This window comes from Cucurbita pepo, chromosome LG09 (genome assembly GCF_002806865.2).
Source record: "Cucurbita pepo subsp. pepo cultivar mu-cu-16 chromosome LG09, ASM280686v2, whole genome shotgun sequence".
Classification (NCBI taxonomy): domain Eukaryota; kingdom Viridiplantae; phylum Streptophyta; class Magnoliopsida; order Cucurbitales; family Cucurbitaceae; genus Cucurbita; species Cucurbita pepo.
This window is the reverse complement of record NC_036646.1, coordinates 1,738,894-1,763,759: the sequence shown is the minus strand read 5'-3', so window position 1 is coordinate 1,763,759 and position 24,866 is coordinate 1,738,894. Positions and strand designations below refer to the sequence as shown.

The window sequence follows — 24,866 nt, the reverse complement described above, 5'->3', positions numbered from 1 at the left end:
TATGGCGGGTTCAATTTTTTCCCTCCGTCGTAAGTGGGCCCATAGATGAAAAAGGCCCAAATAAACTATAAAAAAAACATAATTCGCCGTTGCCGGGGATCGAACCCGGGTCACCCGCGTGACAGGCGGGAATACTTACCACTATACTACAACGACTTGTTGGAAACTAAGTTGACATTTAAATATTACTAGAAACAAAAAATATTTGACTTTTTTTATATAATTAGTTAATTGATTAGGCATAAAATAAAATATTAAATTTGGTAACATTAAATAAATTAATATTAAAATTCTCTAATAAAATGTTCCTAATTTAATTTATGGATTAGAACCGAAGGAGACATTTTGAACCTAACTTAGTTGTTCGGGATGTCAATTTTGTCAACGAAAACAACTTTATCAGACGATGAACACAGTTTAATTTGATCATACAAAGACAATTGGGTTAGTTCGAATGGTTAATAAAAGTTGTTCGAGTCAGTCTTTGAAACCCGAGCACGATTTATGTTTATATTAGAAAAGTCCAACCTTCCAAAGTGGATGACTCATCTTCCACTCTTGTAATTGGAGCTCAGCAATATAATAGCTGAAAGCGCACCATGCATGAGCAATCCTCATGCCTGGCCACTCTATAAACTCTTCCCTTCCACACAGCCATTCACAAGCCGGAGATGCCAGAGTACTGTGTGACCGGCGGCACTGGCTTCATAGCCTCCAACTTGGTCAAGGCATTGCTCGAGAACGGTCACCACGTTCGCACCACCGTTAGAAACCCAGGTTACGAACCACAACCATATCTCCCCTGTCGTCAAAATCTATAATACCTGCATATCGACAGCTTGATTCACAGGAGTTACCATTGATATAGATGTTTTACTTGTCATTTTCATGAACAGGAGACGAACGAAGTGTCGGGTTTCTGTGGGAGTTCGATGGAGCTAAGGAGAGGCTGAAGATAGTCAAAGCTGACTTGCTTGAAGAAGGTAGCTTTGATGAGGCCATTCAAGGAGTTGATGGGGTCTTCCACACTGCTTCACCTGTCATTGTTCCCTACAATAACAACATCAAGGCAAGATCCTAATGGGATATGCCCAAACTCGTTGCGTATGTGCGTATAATTAACGTTCTCGCAATATTATGCAGGCAACTCTGATTGATCCATGTATAAATGGTACGAAGAACGTACTAAATTCATGTCTAAAAGCGAACAGCGTGAAACGAGTAGTGCTCACCTCGTCCTGCTCTGCAATTAGATATCGTTATGACATCCAGCAACTCTGTCCTCTCAATGAATCGCATTGGTCCGATCCCGAGTATTGCAAGAGCCATAATGTAAGAAGGAACTCCTCTTTCGGTGGCTCAGATCGGATTGACGAGACTTGTTTTGATTTCTTCATTTGGGTGTTTTTTTGGCAGCTTTGGTATGCATTTGCTAAGACTTTGGCAGAGAAAGAGGCTTGGCGTTTGGCAGAAGAACATGGAATGGATCTAGTTGTGGTGAACCCATCTTTTGTTATTGGTCCTTTGCTTACACCAAAACCAACCAGTACCCAGCATCTCCTACTCGCCATCATCAAAGGTTTGCAAGAATCTTCCTCATTTTCTTCGTGAGATCTCACATCGATTGGGGAGGAGAACGAAGCATTCTCTATAAAGGTGCGGAAACCTCTCCCTAACAAACACGTTTTAAAAACCTCGAGGAAAAGCTCGAGGAGGACAACATCTACTAGCAGTAGGTTTGACATGTTACTAATGGTATCAAAATCAGGCTATGCCAGTGAGGACTCCGGGCTCCGAAGGGGGTGGGTGGATTCTGAGATTGCACTAGGTCCCCTAAGGGGGTGGGTGGACTCCGGGCTCCGAAGGGATGGATGGATTCTGAGATCCCACTGGGGTCCCCTTAAGGGGTGGGTGGATTCTGAGATCCCACTGGGGTCCCCTAAGGGGTGGGTGGATTCTGAGATCCCACTGGGGTCCCCTAAGGGGTGGGTGGATTCTGAGATCCCACTGGGGTCCCCTAAGGGGGTGGGTGGATCCTGAGATCCCACTGGGTACCCCTAAGGGGTGGGTGGATCCTGAGATCCCACTGGGGTCCCCTAAGGGGGTGGGTGGATCCTGAGATCCCACTGGGTACCCTAAGGGGTGGGTGGATCCTGAGATCCCACTGGGGTCCCCTAAGGGGGTGGGTGGATTCTGAGATCCCACTGGGGTCCCCTAAGGGGTGGGTGGATTCTGAGATCCCACTGGGGTCCCCTAAGGGGTGGGTGGATTCTGAGATCCCACTGGGGTCCCCTAAGGGGTGGGTGGATTCTGAGATCCCACTGGGGTCCCCTAAGGGGTGGGTGGATTCTGAGATCCCACTGGGGTCCCCTAAGGGGTGGGTGGATTCTGAGATCCCACTGGGGTCCCCTAAGGGGTGGGTGGATTCTGAGATCCCCAGATCCCACCGGGGTCCCCTAAGGGGTGGGTGGATTCTGAGATCCCATTAGGGCCCGGGTGGATTCTGAAATCCCACTTGTCCATAATGGACTTAGAGTTTTAAAAACCTCGAAAAAAAAATTCTAAAGGGAAAACTAAAAAAGAACAATATATGTCCATAACTATCATGGGCTTGGAGTTTTAAAAACCTTGGGAGAATCTCAAAAGGAAAAGTCCGGTTACACTAAATTTCTTTCAGTTCTCTTAAAACGGAGTGGTTGTTCCATCAGGTGAAAGCGGCGAATATCCAAACTGCACGTTGGGGTTCGTGCACATAGACGACGTGGTAGCAGCGCACATACTAGCAATGGAACATCCAAAAGCATCAGGCAGGATCATATGTTCAAGCACAGTAGCTCACTGGTCAGAGATCATCGCAATGCTCAGAATCAAGTATCCATCCTACCCATTTGAAACCAAGTGAGTCTTGAAAATCTCGACAAAAATCTCTCAATTTTTCTCCTAGACATTTCATCGAACACTTCGTGTGCATGCATACAGATGCAACAACGATCAGAAAGGAGATAGCAACCCTCACAATATGGACACCAGAAAGATATCTAACCTGGGATTCCCCGCTTTCAAGACGCTCGAACAAATGCTTGATGATTCGATCAAGAGTTTCCGAGACAGAGGATTTCTTTGAATCGAAGAAAAAAGCCTTCAATAACTTCGACTGTAACCATCTGGCTTGTAGTTTCGATTTGACGATTCATAAGTAAAGAATCCAAGAATAATAATCGTTTATAAATCGAAATAGATTCACAAAAAAAAACCCTAAACCCTAAACCCTAAACCCTATCTCATTTTCTCTCTAGAAACTGCATTCTCAATGAATCAAAACTTCAAAAAAATGGAGAAAAATCCTAAGCTGCAAAAAATTATGAACAAGTTATGTTGATCGGTTCATCAAGCCAACTAGAAATCTCAGCATTCCATATATGATCACAATCGAAATTTGGAAGGAAGCAAGGTTCATCATCAGCATCGGCAAACGCAAAAAATTGGGTGTTGTCTAGACTTGCAAAATCGTCCAAGAACATCCCGATTCCATCAGCCAGACTCCAACCAAATTCATTCCCCAGATCCGCTTCTTGAAGATAGTTCATATTTGTGTCTGTTTTTTCTTTGATTGAATCTCCCTCTCGGCTTTGAGAAGTTGAATCGTTCCATTCGAGAACAGACGGCGGAGATGTGTGTGACATGGTGGTCTCCGTCGTGCTCACCGAAGAATCAGTCTGCTCTGACACAGTGCCGTTGCCAGTAGCCATTTCCGCTGCCGTAGCTTCAAACTGCAACCGCTTCGATTCATAGGCTTGATAAGCTTCTTCAGCAGTGTCGTAAGTTCCTAGCCAAACACGGCTTCTTTTGAACGGATCTCGAATCTCCGCCGCCCATTTCCCCCAAGGTCTCTGTCTCACACCTTTGTATTTCGAAGACGATAATCTTCGAGACTTAGGGTTGTTGTTTCCATTGTTGCTGTTCTTAGAACTCTTAGATTCGGGAGCGTTCATCGGCGTAGGCAGGTCGATTTCGTGTATGATTCGGTTTTTTTTGTTCAATCTTCTTCTTAATCTTCCGTATACTTCTCCTTCATCTTCGCTTGAAGACGCGTCCGTTGCATCAGGATCATAACAGATTATACGAACTTTTCTCCTCATTTTCGGATCTCCAGAGAAATTCGTCGACTGTTTGAACTTTCTGTCGCTAACAGTTCTCTGATTAGGATGCGGCATCAGAGAGTAGTACGACAGATTAAGAAGAACACGAAGAACAAGAACAGAATAATTTATGAATAATCAAACGGAAACGATGGAAGATTTCTGAGAATCAAAACAGCGGAAGTGTAAGGAGGAGAAACGAAGAAGAAATTGCTTTATACGAGAAGTCCACGATAATTTTACTCCAGAACAAGTCCTGCAAAACAAAAAGAACATCAACCAGAATCATCAAGAACATTAGAAATCGAAGAAACGAGTGAACGAAACTGGAAATTAGTCTTGCCTTTTGAATCTGAAAAGCATTGAAAACGATTGTTGCACAAGAATCAACCTCTGCCAGAACCAGCAGAGTGAGAAGGAAACAGAAGAAGAAAACCAGAGCTGCAGCAGAGCCCTAATGACTGCCAATATGAACAAAGCCGACATAAAATCTACTGCTCAACCACCGTCTTCAACTTCTTCCCTGTTCTTCAAAATCGAAAGAGAGTAAACAACCACCGCCAATCCACGCTCGACATTGTTCGATCGTCGAGATAACAGAACAGAGACAGCCAGATCAAAAAAACACCAAAATCTCTATGGAAGAAACACCAAAATCTCATGAATCGAGGCATTCTCCATTAAAATATACAGAAAATAAAGAAATCGAATCGGAAAAGGCTTCATAATCTGACGGCCTTCTGAATCTTCATGATGTTCTTGAGTTTTCTTTCACAGTCGAATGCGCCTGCAATTGTTCTGAGAATCGGTCAAAGTTTACCGGAAACAACTGATGGAGAGTGGAATTTGCTTAAAAATGGATGGTTTGGTGATGGTATGAACGAATTTAATGTTATGGCCATCGGATTATTGTTAGACTCTCTAGTCGATCCGCCGCAAATTCCCCGGATCATAGAATTTATTTGAATTTGGGGATTTGGTGGCTTTCACCCCTTTTTCAATCTCTTTTTTTTTTCATAATTTAAAATATCATATCACATTTAACAAAAAAAANAAAAAAAAAAAAAAAAAAAAAAAAAATCAAATTCTTTCCTCCTAACATTATCTTATCATAAATTTATTTTCTTCGTTCCTTGGCTTTAAAATACATTTCAAAATTTGACTTATTTTCAAATATTAAAATTCACCGATCCTATACCAAGCATATAGTTTTATGGCGTTTTGGGTATGAGTGCAAGCTCCTAGGGCTCTATGTTGACTGTACATCAAACAGTCGATGGTCGTTGAATAAGCTTTCAAACTAGAGCCCAAGTTGAACATAAGAGACTTAGTTAGACTTAGATGCTCGTGGTAAAAAACCAAAAGTAAGCCTTTACAACATTGAGCCACAAGCAAGTACGGGTAGTAAGTATTTTCATGAGAACCGACAAATCAACTCTAGAAAGTTGAACTATAAGAATAAGTAGAACCGTTATAAATAGTTTTGACTGAACTGATTACTATACCCTACTTATTAGTTTAGATGAGTAGAATCTATCTGAGTTAAGTTTGGTAATAGCTTGGAGTGAAGATAGGTAGAATCTATCTGGGTTAAGTTTAGTAATAGCTTGCAGTGAAGCTGGAAGTTATTTGTATTAATGTTGTATATGCAATACGAGTTGGTTTGAGTGAGCTAGTTATATTCATGCGTGCTACTTTCCCTTTCTTATAAGTAAGATGTCACGGTCATGCTCGTCTAAGGCGTGTTGCCCATGACAAGCCCAACCCTTTATGTCTTTTCATATTCTAGTGTTTTCCTTTTATATTTATAGGAAGTATGACATTTTAGAAATATAATGTCTGGACCTGTCAGACATGAAATGTCTCAGAATGTACTATAGGAGGATACGACTAGTTGTCAACTTCTCCCTACCCAAATTTATATACTGTAAGCTATTGTTATTTCTCTCTTGCTTGCTTATATAACGTCTCTTTCAAAAATCTCTCTCTGCCCTCGCTTTCTAAAACTTTATTTTCAAAAATCTCTCTCTGCCCTCGCTTTCTAAAACCTTCTCTTAAAATCGAGGCCGAGTGGTCTATTCCTTGGCCCAAAATACTCGCGAACGGGCCGAGAGAGAGTGAATGGCTATGAATTCATCCACTAAAATTTCTCACATTTAATTGATATTATAACTAATTAATTAAATATAAATTATGAGGTAGTTGATTTTTTAAATTTAATATTAAAATACTTGCATATATAAAATTCATTNAAAAAAAAAAAAAAAAAAAAAAAAAAAAAAAAAAAAAAAAAAAGTTTATTTATTATTATTATTATTTTTAAAACAAAAGGAAAAAATTGAATTTTAAGTAGAAAGATGGCTACCGCTGGGTCCCATGAAGAGTACCAATTTGGGAATAGAAAAGAAAACGATAGTGGGGGAGGAAATGCGAAGGAAATTCCAAAAATGCCCCCAAAGACCACGTGTAGAAAAATTATTGTTGACCATATTGACCCTACCCTCCACATTGCCTAGCGCCGATTCGCCTTTAGTATCATTATTTTGACCAATTTTTTATGAAGCATTTAACATCAATTTCACATCTTTATTTTCCAATTGAATGTATGCGTCTTTTAACTCATATATTCAATGTATCGATTAAGGAAAGCGTTTATAAATATTTGGAGAGAAAGAGGAGGACATGAACGGTGACAGAAATGAAATGGGAGAGCTAACGAGATGGTGAGAGATAGCTGGGCAGGAAGTGACGTTAACGTAGAATGTAGAAGGGTGCAGACAAGTTACGTCAACCATGAAAAGTGAAAGTTGACAAGGAGGATGGAACGAGGACGGGAGGTGGAGGCAACGTGGGTAGACTTTATGGTTTGAAATAGAAGAAGAGGCTCAAAAGTGGAAATGACTTTGTTTGGTCGTACCAATAAAATTGAAAACCGAAGCCAATCAATTGTGGCAAAAAGTTGACCGACTAATCGGGTTGGATTGGTTTTACGGTCCAATTTGATCGGCCTTTAATAATTTCACTGTTAAAAAAATAATTTTATCAGACTAAATTTTTAGAAATTTATTAAATTGTTCAAAGTTGACTCTGTTATTGTCTATCTTATTGGAATTCATTTGTGACTTGAATTCGTCTAAAATTTAGCTATTTTAACTGAGGAAAAATAAATTATCCGTTAATTCACTTAAATTTGAAGCTCATTTGTAACTCGAGAATTTAAGTCATGCTACAATTAACTGAAAATGTCGACTACATGGCCTTTTCTAATTTTTACGAGCACAATTAAATTATTTATATATATATAATATAATATAAATAAAGAGAAAAAGAAAAAGAAAACTAAATTTTGAATATTTTTCTATAATTTACACTTTTTTTCCTCCTTTTGACTAATCTTTTTTGTCGTTTTCCTTTGTTGAGCCTAAAATTCCCATACGTTACGTTTGTGATTTCCACAGCTGACGTCACTAAAAAAACGCAAGGACACGTCATCTTCTCAACAAGAATCATATTTTATTTTAAATAAATTAATTTAAAAAAGAATGTTTCCCCACCTTTACTCGAAAAAGATTTAACTATTTTTTAATTCTCAATATTCAATTAATATATCTTTGACCGCAACCCATCAATTCTATTCCTCTTAATAAAATAAAATAAAATAATTTTAAATTTTCCATTAAATTACAATTTAATTAACCAATTATAATAATATGTTGTAAAGTCATAATAAATTATTTTTAAAATAATATTTCAAAAAGGAAATTCAGTGGCTGGTGCTATTCTAGTCAGAAAAAAATAATTATTTATTTATTTAATATGTAAATTTGTTAAAATTCCGAATTTCGCCGAAAATATTTTATTTATTTATTTTTTTTTTCGAAATAGTTTTGATTCCGCTGCGTATTATAAATTTTGTTGAGAAAATGCTGTTAATCGCGAAAATTGTCTAACAAACGATGCCGTTTGAGTTGTTTCCATCGAGTCGTACGGATAGAGGGAAAAGAAAGCGGGAGCGGGGAGAACACGCCGATTACGATGCCGCCGCCGCTGCCGGGAACCAGAAGGAGACGGTGGCGGAGAGAGGAAATGAGAGGGAGATGACGTCGGATGAAGAGGTGGAGGAGTTCTTCGCCATTTTGAAGCGATTACACGCGGCGACGAAATACATAGAGAAGATCGATGGTGCGAGAAGCTTGTTGATGGGGAAAAGAGCGAAGACGGCGAAGGCGAGCGAGAAAGAAGGCGATGGAGTTGAAATTAGAACAAAGAGAATTCCAGATCAGAAATTGGACAGAAATTTGGATCTGGATCTGAACTTAGAACCTACTTGCGTTGAATCGGACGGTAAGGAGAGGAGAAGCCGGAGCCACAATCTGAAGTCGTTAACTGGCGATTCGGCTGCCGATTCTCGTCGGAAGTAGAGATTTACGGCGGAGATTACAGTTTGGCTGTCCCTGGAAGAACTCGATCGCTCCGATCATGCGGACTGATGAACTGATATTGGAGCCTTCTGGTTGCGGATCCGGGTAAGCCTGACCCGATCCAGACCCTTCTTGCTCGAGTTTTTATTTTTATTTTTATTTTATTTATTGTATCAATAATCAGTCAATTCCAAGAAGGTTTGTTTTTTTAAAAAAATGTGTTTATTTGAATAAGATTCATTGAACTTAAACGCTGGCAGGAGAAGACGGTTGGTTTCATTGATTCCTAGTAGGATTGGGACGAAAGAGAATCGAATCAAGGCTAGATTGGGATCACATGGACCTCGAGAGGGCAAGACGTTTCAAGGTGGGTCGACCAAGCTTAGGTTCAAGCTGTTAGATGAACACGACTCTCCACAATGGTATGATATTGTCCACTTTGAGCATAAGCTCTCGTGACTTTGCTTTGGGCTTCCCCAAAAGGTCTCATACCAATGGAGATAGTTGTGTTCATCTAACATGGTATCGGACCATCATTCTTAACATGGTATCAGAGTTATGCTCTAAACTTAGACACGTCAATAGAATTCTCAAATGTCGAACAAAAGTATTGTGAGGCTCGAATACATAGTAAAAAATGACTAAGACTCCAAAAGAAAAGAAGTTGAATCTCGATTAAGGGGAGATGTACTGTGTTCGAGGGGAGGTGTTGGATGAAAGTCACACATGGGACTAATTTAGGGAATAATCATGGGTTTATAATCAAGAAATACTATCTCTATAATGTCTTTTGGGAAGCCCAAAGCAAAGACAGAAGAGCATACCATTGTGAGACTGGTTATTACTAACGTGGTATCAGAGCATCATTCTTTACTACCGAGATTTATACTTTGGCTATATCTACCTACATCGAGCTTGATTCGATCTATCTCTCAAATAATATATGAATGTATTCCGAGTATTGGTCCCAAGGAAACATTAACAAATTTGATCGATAATAAATGTGAAGATGACTCAACTTTTATTAAAGAAACAAATGCAAAAATTGTCAATATCATTTAGGAAGCAATCGAAATCAGAATAGACAGTTGAAAGGACTCAAAAGCAAAAATAAACATCATGAGGTAAACCTTATTGTCATCGAAGAAATTTGGTCTAATTGGCTTAAACGAATATTCAAACTCGACCCACAATTGTGAGGAAATGCAATTATTCAACTCAAGACAGCGATTGTGCAACACTTGTTCTAACCAAGCGAACAAGTTAGCCTTGAGAAATCCAGATGTCGTGAACAACGTTGGTGTATGTGCAGGCCTTGAGTCACGTTATGAGAAACAGGTTCAAAAAACGTGAACGAGAAAATACATTGAAAACCGTTTGAAGAATTGAAGAAATGAACGTTATATCTATAAGCAAAGAAACAAATAACATATAACTCAGTGTAGGAAGAAGTGACAACTAATCATATCTCTTCTACATGCTTTCATGTTAGATAGGCCTTTACTATTCTTTTCGAGTTTTAATTTTTTAAAAAGTCAATAAAGATAAATGCTCGGGTGACTTGCACGGTTGGCTATTCTTTTCCTTTTTCTTTTTCTTAATTTTTAAAAAATATTTTATTGTATTTACTTTGCCCTCTAGAATTTTAAATATTTGAGAATATTTGAGAATAAAGTTATCCATTATTTATTTAAAATAAAATTAGACTTTACTTTGTTTAAATTTTAATTTTAAATAGGTAGTATATTTATCTAATAAACCCTTAATTATTTGTGTATTGTATAACATTTTAAAAAATATATATAATAATTCACAAAATTAAATTTTGTAATTAAGCTTAAATTATTTTACAAATTAAAACAGCATATTTGGGCTCTCATTTTCTTGTCAAAGCCCAATTCAATTATTCAAGAAAAGCCCATTTTGAATCCCCACTTTGCTCATCCTATGGTTCAATTTAGGGTAGTTTAGCGAAAGATAGCTCAAGTTCTTAATTCTCGGTCCTATCTAGACCTGTAGCTCTCGAAAATTCTCTTGAATTCTCATATATTATGAATTATCGTTTTTGTTAGACTCTCATCATCATCGTTTTAGACCTGTATCTATGCCCTCGAGGTGCAACACGGTCATAAGTTTTCATGAGGCTCCTACGTTCTAAAGTTCAACCGACTCTCAAGGTACTATCGTGAACCTACGCCACTTGTGACAGGTCGACTAAGAGTAAATTAACCCATGCCGCTTCTGTTTTCGGCTTTGATAGCTCGTGGTCCCTCTTCCAACTCATGCAACAATCTTCAATGGCACTACTCGTCTCAATAATCTTCAACAATCTTCAGAAGTGTTGAAGATCTCTCCTCCACGAACCTAGAGCAACTAGAATCAGTTCAAACCATTAAAAAATTAGGGTAAATTTGGGCTTTGAACTCGGTTTTCTTACAAAAATCGATTCAACAAATTCACTTAAATAAATAGTATATATATATATATTTATTTATTTATTTACAGTTTGATATTACTGTAAGATATGATAGAAACTTGGTGGAATAAATTAGGAAGGTTAAATATTATTTTAAAATTTTATTTTTCATTTAAAAAAATGATTTTTTTTTTTTTTTGGATACCCGAAATACTAATCCAACCTAACCTAACCCTTATAGTTCGGGTTGGGTTGGTCCGAGTTGTCGGGTTGAATGTACACCCCTACTGTACACACGCACCCAACATGGACTTATCCAACGGCCGTTATTTTATTTTATTTATATATATTTTCAATTATTTTATTTTATTTTTAATGCCGAAATGAGGATTTATTAAAAGTCAATATGAATTTTAAAATACGATACCACTAAAGTGTTGCCAGTGGAAAACATAGGAAGATAATTAAAAACGATTATTTAATATAAATTCAAAATATAATTTGACTTATTATTATTATTATTATTAAAACATTAATACATATAAAAAATAAATAAATTTGTGGATAGAGGCAAATTGATGGAAGGAAACGGACGGGCGTAACGGAGAATGGGGAACGCGGTTTGCCGTTTTAACGGCTCACACAAGATTGGTCAAAGGAGGCGTGGTTATTACGGGACGTGGAAACGTGGGCGACAGGTAAGACGAACCGCGGCCTCTCTTTGGTTGGCTGTGGCTGACCTTTCCACGTACCCCGTTCCCATCCATTTTCTTCATTACCGGTGCTACCTGTGGTCCCACCACTTCTCGAATGTTCCTATTAACTTATTATTTAATAATATTTTTATTTTTAAAATAAAATATTTTAAATACTTTCTTTTTTTAAATAGGATTATTAAATTTAAGGCTAAATAAATTAATAGAAAAAAAATAATTTTTAAATTTAAGGCTAAATGAATGCATCTCTGAATGGTGTGAAAGTTCATAGATATTTTTTTTATCACTTAAGATGCTCGAGAATATTAGTGAAATTTATAGAGGATTTTTTAAACAAAGTATTAACTGTATCAAAACTAACGGTAATAAGGGTATTTTTTAAATACATTATTAACATATTTTATTAATTTAGTGAGAATAACGTGATTAAATAATAAAAAAATATTATAATATGGGAGTGTGAAGTGTGTGACGTGGAAGGGTTGGATGAGGGTGTCGGCCACTTGCCTGATATTTTTGGGAGAATGAATTCCCCACGACAAAACCACCCATCCGCCAGTGGGTTGTTGGGAGGGGACTCCCTGGGCCCACCTCTGCTCCATGTCACGTGACCCTCCCCTCTCCTCTATTGCCAACCATTTAATTATATATAAAATAAATATCAACTATTTCCGTACCTAATTAATTTTTTTATTTAATTTCCACGTCACCCCTCACACTCCTCCACACCAACCACACGTACGACTGTGTTCACATGTATTTTCTAAACCACTAATTTTATTTAAAAATAATATAAAATTAGTATAATATTTAAAAATAAGAAACTTACAAATAAGATCATGGATTTTACCATCCATGGGGAGTTTATTCCCTTCCAAATAAATACTTACCAATTTTAAATAAATAAAAAAATAAAAAAGCTGATATTTGTTTCCAAAAATACCCCGGAGTTGTTAAAGGGATAACGTGTAACAAAATTTGAAATCTAGAAAGTCAATAAAAGGGAATTTGGGTAATTTGGGTAATTTGCATTAGTCAAATACAGCCTGTGGAAAATCCTTTCCTTCCGCACAATTCTANTACCTAATAAAAATTCAATAAAAAAGAACGAAAAAAAAAATGATTTTGTAGGTTTAGGAGATATTGTGGATTTAATTTAAAAGGGTGAGTGGGATCCACGTCATCAGTGATTTGGAGATTTTCTAGAAAAGGCGACAATGAAACGCTTGATTATTGGGTTCCCAATTCCTCCTTTTTTGGGTAAACTCCAACTCACCGCCTTATTCATTGCATCCTTTTACACCACATCTTTAGTACCCACTACCTCACGTTTTCCAACTCCCCTATTAAATTTTTTCCTTTTTTTCTTATTTATTAATAATATATATATATATATATATATGAATAAATAAGAGTGTGAAAATCTCTCACCACATCTTAAAACGGTAAGGCTGACAACTATGCATAATATATTGGAATATATTTTAGATAGAATCAATTAGATTTTTCGATAGGTTTAGAAATTGGTTAATAGTGTTGGATGATGAAAGTCCCATATCGGCTAACTTAAGGAATGATCATAGGTTTATAAACAAAGAATACTCTCCCCATTGGGATGAAGTCTTTTAGAACTATGAGAGCTTATGCTCAAAGTGGACAATATCATGTCTAACATGGTATCGGAGTCAAAGTATTTTTATGTACTTTCAATCTCACTTATGCTTATCATTCTTAACATGATATCAGAGTATCATTTTAACATAACAGGATGAAGTGGAAAATATCTCTTACACATGAATTTGAACNTATATATATATATATATATATATATATATATATGAGATATCATCTTAGTCATTCCTTGTAACTATGTGAAACATTTTCTCAATTGACTTGTTTACAGGTTGAAAGAAAGAGACAATATATGCTTGCAACGTTAATATATATAACGACGACTAATTTTTTTTTATATTTAAATTAATTAAATAAATAAAGGGTTGCAAGTGGCTTCCTATGAAATCCACATTTTGTCTTCCACAAAGGGGAAAGAGGAAAAAATAAATAAATAATAAAAGAAAAGAAAAATGGAGTTTGGATATTCTAATTCCCATTGCTTGCAAATAAACCTTTGACCAAAAGCAAACATAAACAAAATTACCAAAATACCCCTTGGGGATTTAGACGGAATAATCTGATTATATTATGTTTATAATTTTATAATTTTAGATTTATTAAAGATTTAAATTTTGAATAAATTTGAAAAAAGAAATTAACTAAAATAAACAAAAACGGAACCGTCATTGACCCGGATAGCGGCCCCACTATTGCGGACTTGTAAATGGAATTGAATTGGATTAATTGTTTCTTCTTTTTCAAAAACAGAAACCGGACAAAGTCACGAAAATGAAACGGAGGTGGGTAGAATTTTCCGTAGGAAACAATTTTCTTTTTAGGGATAAGAGAAAAATAAATAAATAAATTTAAAAAATAAAAAAAGAAAAAGGCAAAGCGTCTTTGATTAGCATAGGTATACGCTCCCACGCGCTCGTTTTACGTCATTATCCACGCGCCTTCTACCTTCTCTCTCTTCTTTGTCCCCCTTATATAAATCCCGTCCTTGAATCCCCGCCCTAATTGTCTCACGTTCTTTGTCGCGTCTATCCGTTTGAACTTTGCAAAATCAATTCAAACAAGAAACCCTAGTTTCTCTCTCTTGTTCTTATGGAGAATCAAATTTCCAAGAAGCGGGATCGGGATGACTCGGCTGAGTTTACTGAGTCGGAGAACGGTTCGCCCGAGGTGAAGCGACTCAGAGATGACCTTTTAGGTTTTTTCGACGAGTCCGATCCTGAACCAGCGACTCAAGATCTCGATTCGTTGATGAGGAGTTTTGAGGAAGAAATCGCCACTGCGTCGTCGTCTCCGGTGCCGGTGGTGGATTTGACGGTGGATTCCGGTGAGTCTCAGCCGGAGTTAGGTTATCTATTGGAAGCCTCCGACGATGAACTCGGTCTTCCGCCTTCTGTTACTTCGATTAGTAAGGAGGAGTTCGACGAATCGGCTGTGTTTGCGAGAGTTTCGAGTGATTCGTTGGAAGTCGGAGAGATGTGGAGGTTTGAGGATCAGATTCCGAACTATGACGCTTTCGAACTGGAAGGCGGAGATGTGTATAGCGGAAGCGATACGGCGGCGTATGTGGCGTTTGATGGACTGTTTGAGTATTCGAATCTGTGTTTGGATGCGTCGGAGAACTCGGATTTTCTTTGGCGGCAAGAATCTCTGCCGGCGCAGTAGGTAGAAACATCGCCGATTTGTAAATGCTTTTCCGTTGATGGAAAGGACTGTAGGACTAGACTGATACAGATGTCGCAGATGAATATAGAAATTTGTTCGTTCTCTTCTTATTCAAAACACAGGATTACGCAAATTGCACAAATTCTTATGGTTTCCCCTTTTTGTTCTTATTTCTGGGTTGCAAATTGAAAGAACTTCGAAATCTTCAAACTCTATTTGCGCGAGATTTGCCGTCCGGCACTTTCTATTGTTTTTTTTTTTTTTTTATTTGAAATATTGACGAATGAGGAATGAACCAAATAAAGGGTTAGGCACCAAATGTTTTAATTTTACAAAATATTTAAATTATTTTATATATATACTGAGTCAACGGATTGCTCGAATTAGACCCTAAGAAAAATATATGAGTAATTTTTTTAGGGTTTATAGTCCATAGTCTTATAATTTAGGTTTAGGTTGGGTTTGTAAGATGAACACGAGTCTTCTCAATGGTATAATATGCTCCAATTTGAGCATAAGCTCTCATGCTTTGTTTTGGACTTCCCAGAAGACTTCATACCAATAGAGAGAGTATTACTTATAAACTACTTCCCAAAATGCCACATATCAATGGAGAGAGCATTTCTTAATTATAAACCCATAATTCCCTAAATTAGCCCACCTCCCCTTAATCGAGGCTTGTCTCCGTTCCTTTTGGAGTCCCTTGTTCGACATTTGAAGATTTACCAATCTATCGGCATGACTAAGTTTCTTTTGGAGGAGTCCCTTGTCCGACATTTGAAGATTTACCAATCTATCGGCATGACTAAGTTTTGGAGTCCTTTGTTCGGCATGACTAAGTTTTGGAGTCCTTTGTTCGGCATGACTAAGTTTTGGAGTCCTTTGTTCAGCATGACTTAAGTTTTGGAGTCCTTTGACTAAGTTTCTTTTGGAGTCCTTTGTTCAGCATGACTAAGTTTCGTTTGGAGTCCTAAGTTTCTTTTGGAGGCCTTTGTTCAGCATTTGAAGATTTACCAATCTATGACTAAGTTTAGGGCATGACTATGATACATGTTAGAATCTTCGCAATGGTATAATATTGTCCACTTTCAGCAGCTTTGTTTGGGCTTCCCAAAAGGCCTCCAACAGTGTTTTTCGGTGAATGCACATCTATATTTTGTATAATAACTTGTAAATCAAGTTACCCATACGATTATCGTACATTTGAATTCAACTCTATTCATATAAGTTAATAATTCTATCCAATCGAATTGCATTGTGTTAATCGAGTTAATGGAGTACTAGTCGGATGAGTCTTTGGAATCTTCTATTTTACTTTTAGGTATATTTACTTTTATCAGTTACTTATCCTTTTACTTTTCACCGTCCACATGCCTCTTCTTCCTCTTGTATAGTATGTGCACGCTTTTAAGTTATTTATTTATTTTACTATCTAAATATATTTAATTTTGTGTCTAATTCAAACCAATTACTCTTAAACAAGTTGGTTAACTAGTTACGTTATTTATTTATTTTACTATCTAAATATATTTAATTTTGTGTCTAATTCAAACCAATTACTCTTAAACAAGTTGGTTAACTAGTTTTAATCGCACGTAATTAGAGATTAAGCTATGTTCATATGGTTCGAGATTATTTCATTTATTTAGGAGTGATTTTGAAGGGGTTAAATAGCTAATTGGTTGTGCCATGGACCATAGCGTGGTACCATCATGAGATTACATTGACAACATAAACCAAAATCGGCCACCACAAAAGGGTCAGGTCCAAGTTGGGCTTAGCCCAATTGCACATCTTCGGCTCACAAAGGGCCTGCTCCCTGCGTGCCCAACTTGTGCAATCTTGGTCCAAGTTGGTCTGCTCATATTTTAAAACTAACTCAAAAACGATTTTAGCCAATTAATAAATTATTTTTAATATTCTTTCAAATATATCTTTAAACTTTAAAAAAGTTTAAAGTTTCGGGTTTAGGGTTTAATTATGAGCTAAACTTCAACTAAGCAGGTAGGTACGCTGGGTCGTTCTCGTATGACTGGCTCACATTACTATTGGTCACTTTCATTAATCATCACACGTCTCTCACGCTAAACGTATCCGCTGGTCTAATAGGTTAAGAAATTTGATTTGTTCCCTCGATTTCACCTTAATTTTGGTCGGGGTTTTTTTTCGTATTGGTGTAACAACCCAAACTTTTATGGATTTTCCCTCGAATTTTTAAAACGAGTATGTTAATGACAGGTTTTCACACCTTTATAATGAATGCAAATGCTTCATTCCCCTCCTCAACTAACATGGGGTCTCACAATCCACTCTCGTTGGGGGCTAGCGTTCGATGTATAGCTTTGACATCATTTGTAACAATTCAAGCTCACCACGGGTACATATTGTCCGTATTGACCCGTTACGTATTGTCATCAACTTCACGACTTTAAAACACGTTGACTAATGAGAGGTTTTCACATTCCTCCAATCGACATAAGATTGGGAATGTATTGGTGTGACACGATCATTTTTTATACTTAAAAAATGTGAGATTAATACTATTAATAAAGTATTAACATAATATAACATAACAATTCCTTAAATTTGAATCTCTCCAAATTTAACTGAAATTTCGTGTAATTCCAAAAAAAGAAAACAAATTAACAAATTTGAAACTAAATTTAATTTAAACGATAAATATAATTCAACGAATCAAGCGGTGATTTGAGACTCCAAAAAAAACGCACAGTTCGAAGTCGAAGGCCACGTCGGATCCAAAATGCAAAAAATTAAAAATAAAAGAAAAACAAAAAAATCTACTAACTTTTCCAGCTTTCATCACCAACTCATAACTACTACATGTTCAACACGCGCTCTTTCCTCGCATTGTTGATCAATTTTTTTCAAAGAGCGTAGTTTACACGCTCCAAATAGCGCGTGATCATGGATTCTACATTCTCCTATATAAAATCGCGGAATTCTGATCCAATCCTTCTTGCTCTCTTTGCTTGCGCTTTCGGTTACCGTCGTTCGGAGGCTTTGCTCGCTCTAGGGTACTACCATAATTCTCTCGAATCCGGCGTACGACGTGCTGCTGTGGTCTTGCATCTCTGCGAAGGCCGCGATCGAGTTCTGAAGATGAAGATTTTCGTCAAGACTCTCAAGGGCTCACACTTCGAAATCGAAGTTCACCCTCAAGATATGGTTAGTTTACTTTCTTTATCGGTTTTAGTTTCGTTTCTCATTTTAATCGTTTGCATTAAGACTGTGGCTCGGAATCGAGGACTCTCAACTATGTTTTGGATTCCGGTGTGTGTTTGTTACTTCCAATTGATTATTTGTTAGGGTTTATGCGATGGTAGTTCGTTGTTTTCCTTCTTGTATTGCTGCTTTTTGTACGATTAAATTGTGTTGTGATTTGGAAATTTCATATTGTTCATCGTTGTTATTGCACTAATTCTGTACTCGATTTGTGTTTCGTTTGATCGTTTCTTTTCTCTGTAGTAAAGCATCAAGTAGTTTTTCTCTTGTCATTTGTAGCTACAGGAGGTTGCGATTGTTATGCTTTGCCATTAGTATTAAGTTGCATAGTTGATGTAGGACTTTCTTGCCCGCTAATTCAATCTTATATCTAACTTCACAACTGATGTCATCGTTTGCGCTGTGGACTTAGACCACAAGTGATCTCGTTGGTTGCATTTTGTATATGATATATTAAATTAAAAACAATAAGGAAGACAAAGAAGTTAGGTTTAATATTGATTGATTGAATAAATACAGAAGATAAACGTTGTATGGATAAGAATAATCTCATTAGTAATTGCTAATTTGAGCTCTTTCATGTAATGCACCTTCGGTGATTAAGAGTGTTTAACTCCTTTTATTTCATCTATTGATGAAATTATATGTGCTCGAGCAATATAGTATCCTACTGTAGTTTTCCCTTAAAATTGATCCTTTCAGTTTTACCATGTGAGGTAATGCAATTCCCACGATAGAATTTTGGGAAACCTTAGCACTTCTTGCTAAGCACTTGCATCTTATCTATCACATTTTCTCCCGACTTATCTCCTTTTTTATTTCTCGTGGATCTACTTAATATTTGCAGAATCCCTGTTCTGCAAACGTCCTTAAGGCTAAAAGTGAAATTCTCTTTGTACTTGAAGCAAAACCATCAACTGTCGTTTACATCAAACAGTCTTTTAAATGAGGAGTTTGCTTTGTAATTTGGGTTTTGTCAAACCCTTTATTCAACCTGCTCCCTAGTGTCAAGCTTAGTGGGGGTTTACATGTTAGATTTGTATGGAAGTCACGACAACCTTGGTGATCACTAGTATGATCCAAATTTCACCCAGGATTGCTCTTCCTTGTACCGGAAGATAGTTTTTACTCCTCTGTCATTTATGCCTTCTTCCATCATTCCTAATTTTATGGGCTTAAGCACTTAGACCTGTGCTCTAATGTTGTGTTCAACCAATTCCCATCTCCAAGATGCCTTTTAATACCACATGAATAGTAACTTTTCTGGAAGCAGCTTGGTATTCTAATTTCTTTCAACAGTCTCTTGAGGATGCTGTCATGTCTGAATCTATTTTAATGAGCTGCTAATTTGTAAGTAAACACTGCCTTGAACAAGTAGTTCTCTCATATCCGTATTTGTCAATTCACATTACTTCCACTCCCCCCAATGATTTCTGAAAAAACATATGCCAGTCTCATTATCGTGGTTGTGGCTCTTGATATTGGCTTTGTCTTGCTCGAAGCAAGCACTGGAAGAATTATGTCCAGGTGAATTAAGGAAAGAAACTGTGCCTATTTCAGTCTTGTTACTTGTTGCCAATCCCATTAGGTTTGAGGCACAATCAAATTAGATGTGTTTAAGTCATACATGAAGAAGTTAATACTTTAGTCCATCTCCCAAGGAAATTGCCTACTTTGATTGGTCGTTTTGTTGTATTCTCTGCCGAATGGTGGTCGAAGACCTTGTCCATATTCTTTGGAGCTGTGACTTTGCTTGGTGTTTTGTGTTCATATTTTTAGGTGGTTGACCTGCCGTTTTCTAGGCACAAATGCCTTTTGGAGATAATCGAAGAGTTTTTCCCTCATTGCCATTACGAATACCCTTGTGTTCACCTGTTCAAATCAAGAGAAGGGAATGTTTTTGTGATGGCAAGGATTTGCACGGTTTTGTGGGGCTTGTGGGGGAGAGAAACAAAATTGACCTATAGGGGACTTGAGAGGGACCCTTGTCCCTTTTCCTAAAGGGGTTTCCTCTTTTGTGGGATTGGTCTTTTGGATGCCATTATATTCCTTGAAAGATTGTTTCTTCGTCAAGAAAAATCTAAATAGATTTGCTGGCCCTTAATTTGATTTCCCTTCTCTTTTAAAAGTCTTAAAAGGCTTGGTATTGCTGCTGCATTAATTATGCTGCTTGCTGTCACCAAACATCTATGAAGCAGAGAGAGTACATAAGCTGCATTATGTAAATCTTCATATAAATAGTTGATCATTGTTGTATGTAGACATTTACTGCACAATTTTACAAGTGCAATTTGTCTATGGTACCTTCGGTAAATTTTGTAAAACACATGGTTGTATTTTATTTTGTTATATTTTTTTGAACTGTTTTGCCACCATGTTTTCCTTCTGCCTTTTTGAATGTCACATTAACTGAGTTTTGTTGGTTTTAGGTTGCTGATGTTAAGAAAAACATAGAAACTGTTCAGGGTGCTGATGTTTACCCTGCTGCACAGCAGATGCTTATCCATCAGGGAAAAGTCCTTAAAGACGGCACAACACTGGATGAAAATAAAGTTGCAGAAAATAGTTTTATTGTAATCATGTTAACAAAGGTAATACAGCTTAATTTTTTTTTTTTTTTAATTGAAAGGATTGTGTAAATAACAAATTCTAGGGAGATGAGAGATTGAAATTTATATTATTACAAATGCTAATAAGAAGAAGAAGCTTGATTATTCCATGTTTAAACAAAAATAAATATTGAGTGAGTAAAAATATTAGATTACCACGTGCCACAATTTCAAAAATTCATCATGAAAGCCTTTAACTTCTGGGCTTTACTTTAGTGGAGGTAATATGCTAATAAACCAGACAAAAGTTCTATAGATTACTCAACCATGTTGGAGACTGGAATTGCACCTGGCTATGCTTTTTTGTCCTCATTTGGGGATGGCTATAACAAGTGTTCTTGATTGTTAAGGATGAACTATATACCTAAAGGGGAAATATATATTTTTGTGTGTGTTTCTCCACTCTTAACAGCTTTGCCACAAAATTCTCATTTTTAAGCTAGAAAAATGTAAAGAGACAACTTTGGTTGGATGAAGCAATTTTGTTAGGAAAATTGTTGGGCATTCTATTCTTCTTATCTGGACGAGGTGATCTTTACAGTTGCTTGATGTTGGTGGAGGTGATCTTCCACCCTTCCTTTTGGGATAGCGCTCTCCTTTGAGCGCTGATTCCAAGGATGTAATGATTTTTGTTATTATTTCTTAGATTTGTTTCTCCAGGATTGGATCTCTTTGGCATTCCCTTCGTTGGGTTGTTCCTTTGTTTTCCCTTTTGTGATTTTTCATTTTTTTCCAATGAAATCTGGTTTTTCATTCATTTTTTTCCAATGAAATCTGGTTGTTATGACGTTTTGTAGCATTGTTCCTGTTGTTTGCACTTGAATTTGAATTGACGACAAAAAGAATGGATTTGTTAGTTGTACTCATATCCTTTTGATTATTTATTTTACCGTTTGTTTTGCTAAAATAGTCCTTTTTTTTTTTAATCTTTTTGTTTGTAGAATAAAAGTTCATCGGGTGGGACGTCTTCTACCACACAAGCTGCACCAGTGTCAAAGGTAAGGAATAACAATTCTACGTTTTTTTACTGGCCAGTGGTAATGGCGATGATAGTCTCAGTGTCTCTGAATGCCTTAAATGTTGTNTTTCAGTCAAATAGGTCCTCTGTTGTCACAATCCTTTGTTCTATTGTATTCTTGTGTAAGCTTTTCAGTACTTAATTTTTGTTGTATGTATTAAACCTAATAGTGTTATTACCTGTCTCTTTCGGCAGATGTTTTTCTAAAAAAGTTCATGTTTATTGCTTAAATAGTAGAGTCCTTAATTTGTCTTCAAGTACTTATATTATCTATTGACAGTATGATTTTTCATTGGCTCTATGAGACTATGTAGCATAACGGTTCTACATGTGATCATCTCCAAGTAATCATATACAAACGTTGCATGATGTTTGATGCTCTGTTGCCAACTTTTCGGAGTTGGTGCAGTGTTCTTCAATAGTGATTATTTACTTATTCCCATAAAATGCTGTTAGTTATCTACTGATATTCCTGATCGAGATGTAATTAAAGAAAAAAATGTAGATATAGTATAGTATGACAAGGAGGACCTCCTTGCAGGCACCACAGAACACTGCCCCTGCACCTGCTGCAACTCCAGTCTCAACATCTGAAGTTCCTCTGCCAACTTCAGCACCGTGAGTTCAGATCTATCTGCTATGTTTTTCACTATATCTTTCCAGAATAATTGTTCTTGTAGCATATTACGACAATGATCTTTATTTCAGTCCGGCTACTATTACCACCTCTTCTCTTCCAGCTCCAGCTCCAGCGCCAGCTCAGGCGCCTGCAACCACTGTCTTGTTAGTAGTTCTTCCTTCCCGTTATACCTTTTATATTCAATGTAAAGGTTTATTCGCTCTTTATTTTCGGACTTTTAAGTTTTCTAAATTTCCTTTGTACTTCGTGATAAACAGGCCAGAATCTGATGTCTACAGCCAAGCAGCTTCTAACCTGGTCGCGGGCAGTAACTTGGAGGAGACTATCCAACAGATTCTTCTCATGGGCGGAGGGATTTGGGATAGGGACACTGTTGTTCAAGCTCTTCGTGCTGCTTACAATAATCCAGAAAGGGCTGTTGATTACCTTTATTCTGTAAGTCTATTTGCAGATGTCTTTATTTTTTCCGTTCTACTGTTATTTTTTAGGTCTTCCTTCACATTCAGAGAATGAAATTATTAATGGCTATACTTTTATCTCTGCAAGGTCAATTGTTTAGAATGGCATTATTTGAACAAAATTATCTCCTGTAGGGCATACCTGAGCAAGTTGAAGTTCCACCTGCTGCTCATGTTCCGTCTACTGTTCCAGTGACCAACCCTTCCGCTCAACCTGCACAGCCTGCCCAACCTGCCCAAACTGCATCTGCGACAGCCACGGGTCCAAATGCTAATCCATTAGATCTCTTTCCTCAGGTAGGAAAAGAAAAATTAATCAACTTATAGGTTCGTTTGCAATTATTGGTAGAGAGAAGAATAATGAGCAATGTTATGGGTTTTCAAATTTGAAGTTTATGATTTTTATTTTTCCTTTTTACTTCAGGGTGTACCTAATTTAGCTTCCGGAGCCGTTAGTTCCGGCAGTCTTGATTTTCTACGAAATAGTCCTCAGGTCCTCTCTCCTTCTCCCTCTCTCCACATACAAACTGACACCACGCGTCATGTATTGCCCGCCTCTGAAAATTTGTTCTTTCTCATTTCAGTTCCAAGCTTTGCGAGCTATGGTGCGAGCTAACCCTCAGATACTCCAGGTTCTTCATCTAGTACACTTTATACTTGCTTTTAAAAAAAAAAAANAAAAAAAAAAAAAAAAAAAAAAAAAAAAAAAAAAAAAAAAAAAAAAAAAAAAAAAAAAAAAGCAAGGTGCCATATGTTGCCATTTTATGCAAGTTTTGGTTTCCTTGATTTTGTTTCAGCCTATGCTTCAAGAGTTGGGTAAACAAAATCCTCAGCTTATTAGACTTATTCAAGATCATCAACCTGACTTCCTCCGCTTGATTAATGAGCCTCTTGAAGGAGAAGGGTAAATTTCTGTTCCCCACATCTCAATTTGAAACAATGGTGGAAGTTTATGTATTAATAATTTATAGCTTGTTCAGGAATGTACTTGGGCAGCTTGCTGATGCTATGCCGCAGGCTATAACTGTAACCCCCGAGGAACGGGAAGCCATTCAACGGGTTAGTTCACCTTCTCTATTATCTTATGATGATAAAGACAACTGAATTCATCTTGTTTCTTAAATTGATATTTTGGATAATTGTCTTTCCCTCCCCAACAGCTTGAGGATTTGGGTTTCGACAGAGCTCTAGTGGTGGAGGTTTTCTTCGCCTGCAACAAGAACGAGGAAATGGCTGCGAACTACCTTTTAGATCATATTCACGAATTTGAGGGTAATCAGAATTAATTAGTCCATTCTCTTTTCGTTGTGCCCATTTTAAGAAACCCCCAAAAAGGAAAAGGAAAAAGAAATGATGACGGCCAATCCACCAACAAGAAAACAAAAAGGAAAGAATCTGTGTATTTATCCGTTGTGCTCCCCTCGGGTCTCTGTCTCTGTCTCTGTCTCTGTCTCTGTCTCTCTCTCTTTTCGCCTCTGGCCACATTGTGAATGGTGCTTGTTGTGAACATATAGATGTGAAGATGCATTTTATCCTTTTCAATTTTAATTCGCAACTCAATACTTCGAGCCTGCCATCCCTTCATGTGATATATACAGTCCCTTCATTTTATTCGTTGTTTTCAACTACTTTTTCTACGTCCTTTTTTGTGTCTTTTATTTGTTGAGTGATGTTGCCTTTGACACCAAATGATTTTTCATGCAAGTTTGGAATGCTCACAATCGTCGAAGTATACTTCTTTTATATAATATTAACCGCTTTATTATTCTGTTGATGTAATCTACAAGTTTCATTAATGCTTTTAGAAATTGTTGTCAACCTACGCCACTGCATGCACTATTTTATCTTTGATTTGTTCTTTTAGGGGCTGTTTGAGGGCTAGAGTGGGAGTTATAGAGCTTGAAATTCTATT

General features: G+C 37.0%; 5 protein-coding genes and 1 non-coding gene across 7 annotated transcripts; 4 read left to right on the top strand and 2 right to left on the bottom strand.

Moving 5' to 3' along the window:
* Positions 1–84: 84 nt before the first annotated feature.
* Positions 85–156, bottom strand: TRNAD-GUC. The gene has a single exon. It is a non-coding gene; the product is annotated as a tRNA-Asp (tRNA).
* A 448-nt stretch (positions 157–604) lies between these two features.
* LOC111802660 (tetraketide alpha-pyrone reductase 2) lies at positions 605–3,235 on the top strand. The gene is made up of 6 exons (XM_023687102.1): positions 605–777; positions 897–1,069; positions 1,144–1,332; positions 1,417–1,579; positions 2,709–2,898; positions 2,980–3,235. The coding sequence occupies exons 1-6, from the start codon at positions 672–674 to the stop codon at positions 3,122–3,124; spliced, it is 966 nt and encodes a 321-aa protein (XP_023542870.1). The 5' UTR covers positions 605–671; the 3' UTR covers positions 3,125–3,235.
* LOC111802662 (ethylene-responsive transcription factor ERF118-like) lies at positions 3,204–5,125 on the bottom strand. The gene has a single exon (XM_023687103.1). The coding sequence runs from the start codon at positions 4,212–4,214 to the stop codon at positions 3,360–3,362; it is 855 nt and encodes a 284-aa protein (XP_023542871.1). The 5' UTR covers positions 4,215–5,125; the 3' UTR covers positions 3,204–3,359.
* Positions 5,126–8,007: 2,882 nt separating this feature from the next.
* Positions 8,008–9,031, top strand: LOC111801981. Of its 2 annotated transcripts, XR_002816213.1 has the most exons (2): positions 8,008–8,665; positions 8,821–9,031. XR_002816213.1 is itself a non-coding variant. In XM_023686233.1 (1 exon), exon 1 carries the CDS (start codon positions 8,096–8,098, stop codon positions 8,558–8,560), a length of 465 nt encoding a protein of 154 aa, XP_023542001.1. In that variant the 5' UTR covers positions 8,008–8,095; the 3' UTR covers positions 8,561–8,811. The 2 variants fall into 2 exon arrangements, 1 of the variants encoding a protein (XP_023542001.1); XM_023686233.1 differs by lacking the exon at positions 8,821–9,031 and having other exon boundaries at positions 8,008–8,811.
* Positions 9,032–14,413: 5,382 nt separating this feature from the next.
* LOC111802016 lies at positions 14,414–14,986 on the top strand. Its single transcript, XM_023686275.1, has one exon. It carries the CDS (start codon positions 14,414–14,416, stop codon positions 14,984–14,986), a length of 573 nt encoding a protein of 190 aa, XP_023542043.1.
* A 2,981-nt stretch (positions 14,987–17,967) lies between these two features.
* LOC111802298 (ubiquitin receptor RAD23d-like) lies at positions 17,968–24,567 on the top strand. Its single transcript, XM_023686608.1, has 12 exons — positions 17,968–18,172; positions 20,659–20,820; positions 21,780–21,836; positions 22,398–22,474; positions 22,565–22,639; positions 22,754–22,931; positions 23,090–23,251; positions 23,379–23,447; positions 23,539–23,586; positions 23,752–23,858; positions 23,935–24,013; positions 24,115–24,567. The coding sequence occupies exons 1-12, from the start codon at positions 18,107–18,109 to the stop codon at positions 24,238–24,240; spliced, it is 1,206 nt and encodes a 401-aa protein (XP_023542376.1). The 5' UTR covers positions 17,968–18,106; the 3' UTR covers positions 24,241–24,567.
* The last annotated feature ends 299 nt before the right edge of the window (positions 24,568–24,866 follow it).

Excerpts from the sequence above, each read along its gene's own strand:
- LOC111802298 (XM_023686608.1), top strand. The coding sequence starts at position 18,107 with ATGAAGATTTTCGTCAAGACTCTCAAGGGCTCACACTTCGAAATCGAA. Across the intron at positions 23,859-23,934 it reads GAGCCTCTTGAAGGAGAAGG|GAATGTACTTGGGCAGCTTG; the intron begins GTAAATTTCTGT and ends TAGCTTGTTCAG. Across the intron at positions 24,014-24,114 it reads AACGGGAAGCCATTCAACGG|CTTGAGGATTTGGGTTTCGA; the intron begins GTTAGTTCACCT and ends CCTCCCCAACAG.
- LOC111801981 (XM_023686233.1), top strand. The coding sequence starts at position 8,096 with ATGCCGTTTGAGTTGTTTCCATCGAGTCGTACGGATAGAGGGAAAAGA.
- LOC111802662 (XM_023687103.1), bottom strand. The coding sequence starts at position 4,214 with ATGCCGCATCCTAATCAGAGAACTGTTAGCGACAGAAAGTTCAAACAG.
- LOC111802016 (XM_023686275.1), top strand. The coding sequence starts at position 14,414 with ATGGAGAATCAAATTTCCAAGAAGCGGGATCGGGATGACTCGGCTGAG.
- LOC111802660 (XM_023687102.1), top strand. The coding sequence starts at position 672 with ATGCCAGAGTACTGTGTGACCGGCGGCACTGGCTTCATAGCCTCCAAC. Across the intron at positions 1,070-1,143 it reads CCTACAATAACAACATCAAG|GCAACTCTGATTGATCCATG; the intron begins GCAAGATCCTAA and ends AATATTATGCAG. Across the intron at positions 1,580-2,708 it reads CCTACTCGCCATCATCAAAG|GTGAAAGCGGCGAATATCCA; the intron begins GTTTGCAAGAAT and ends TTGTTCCATCAG.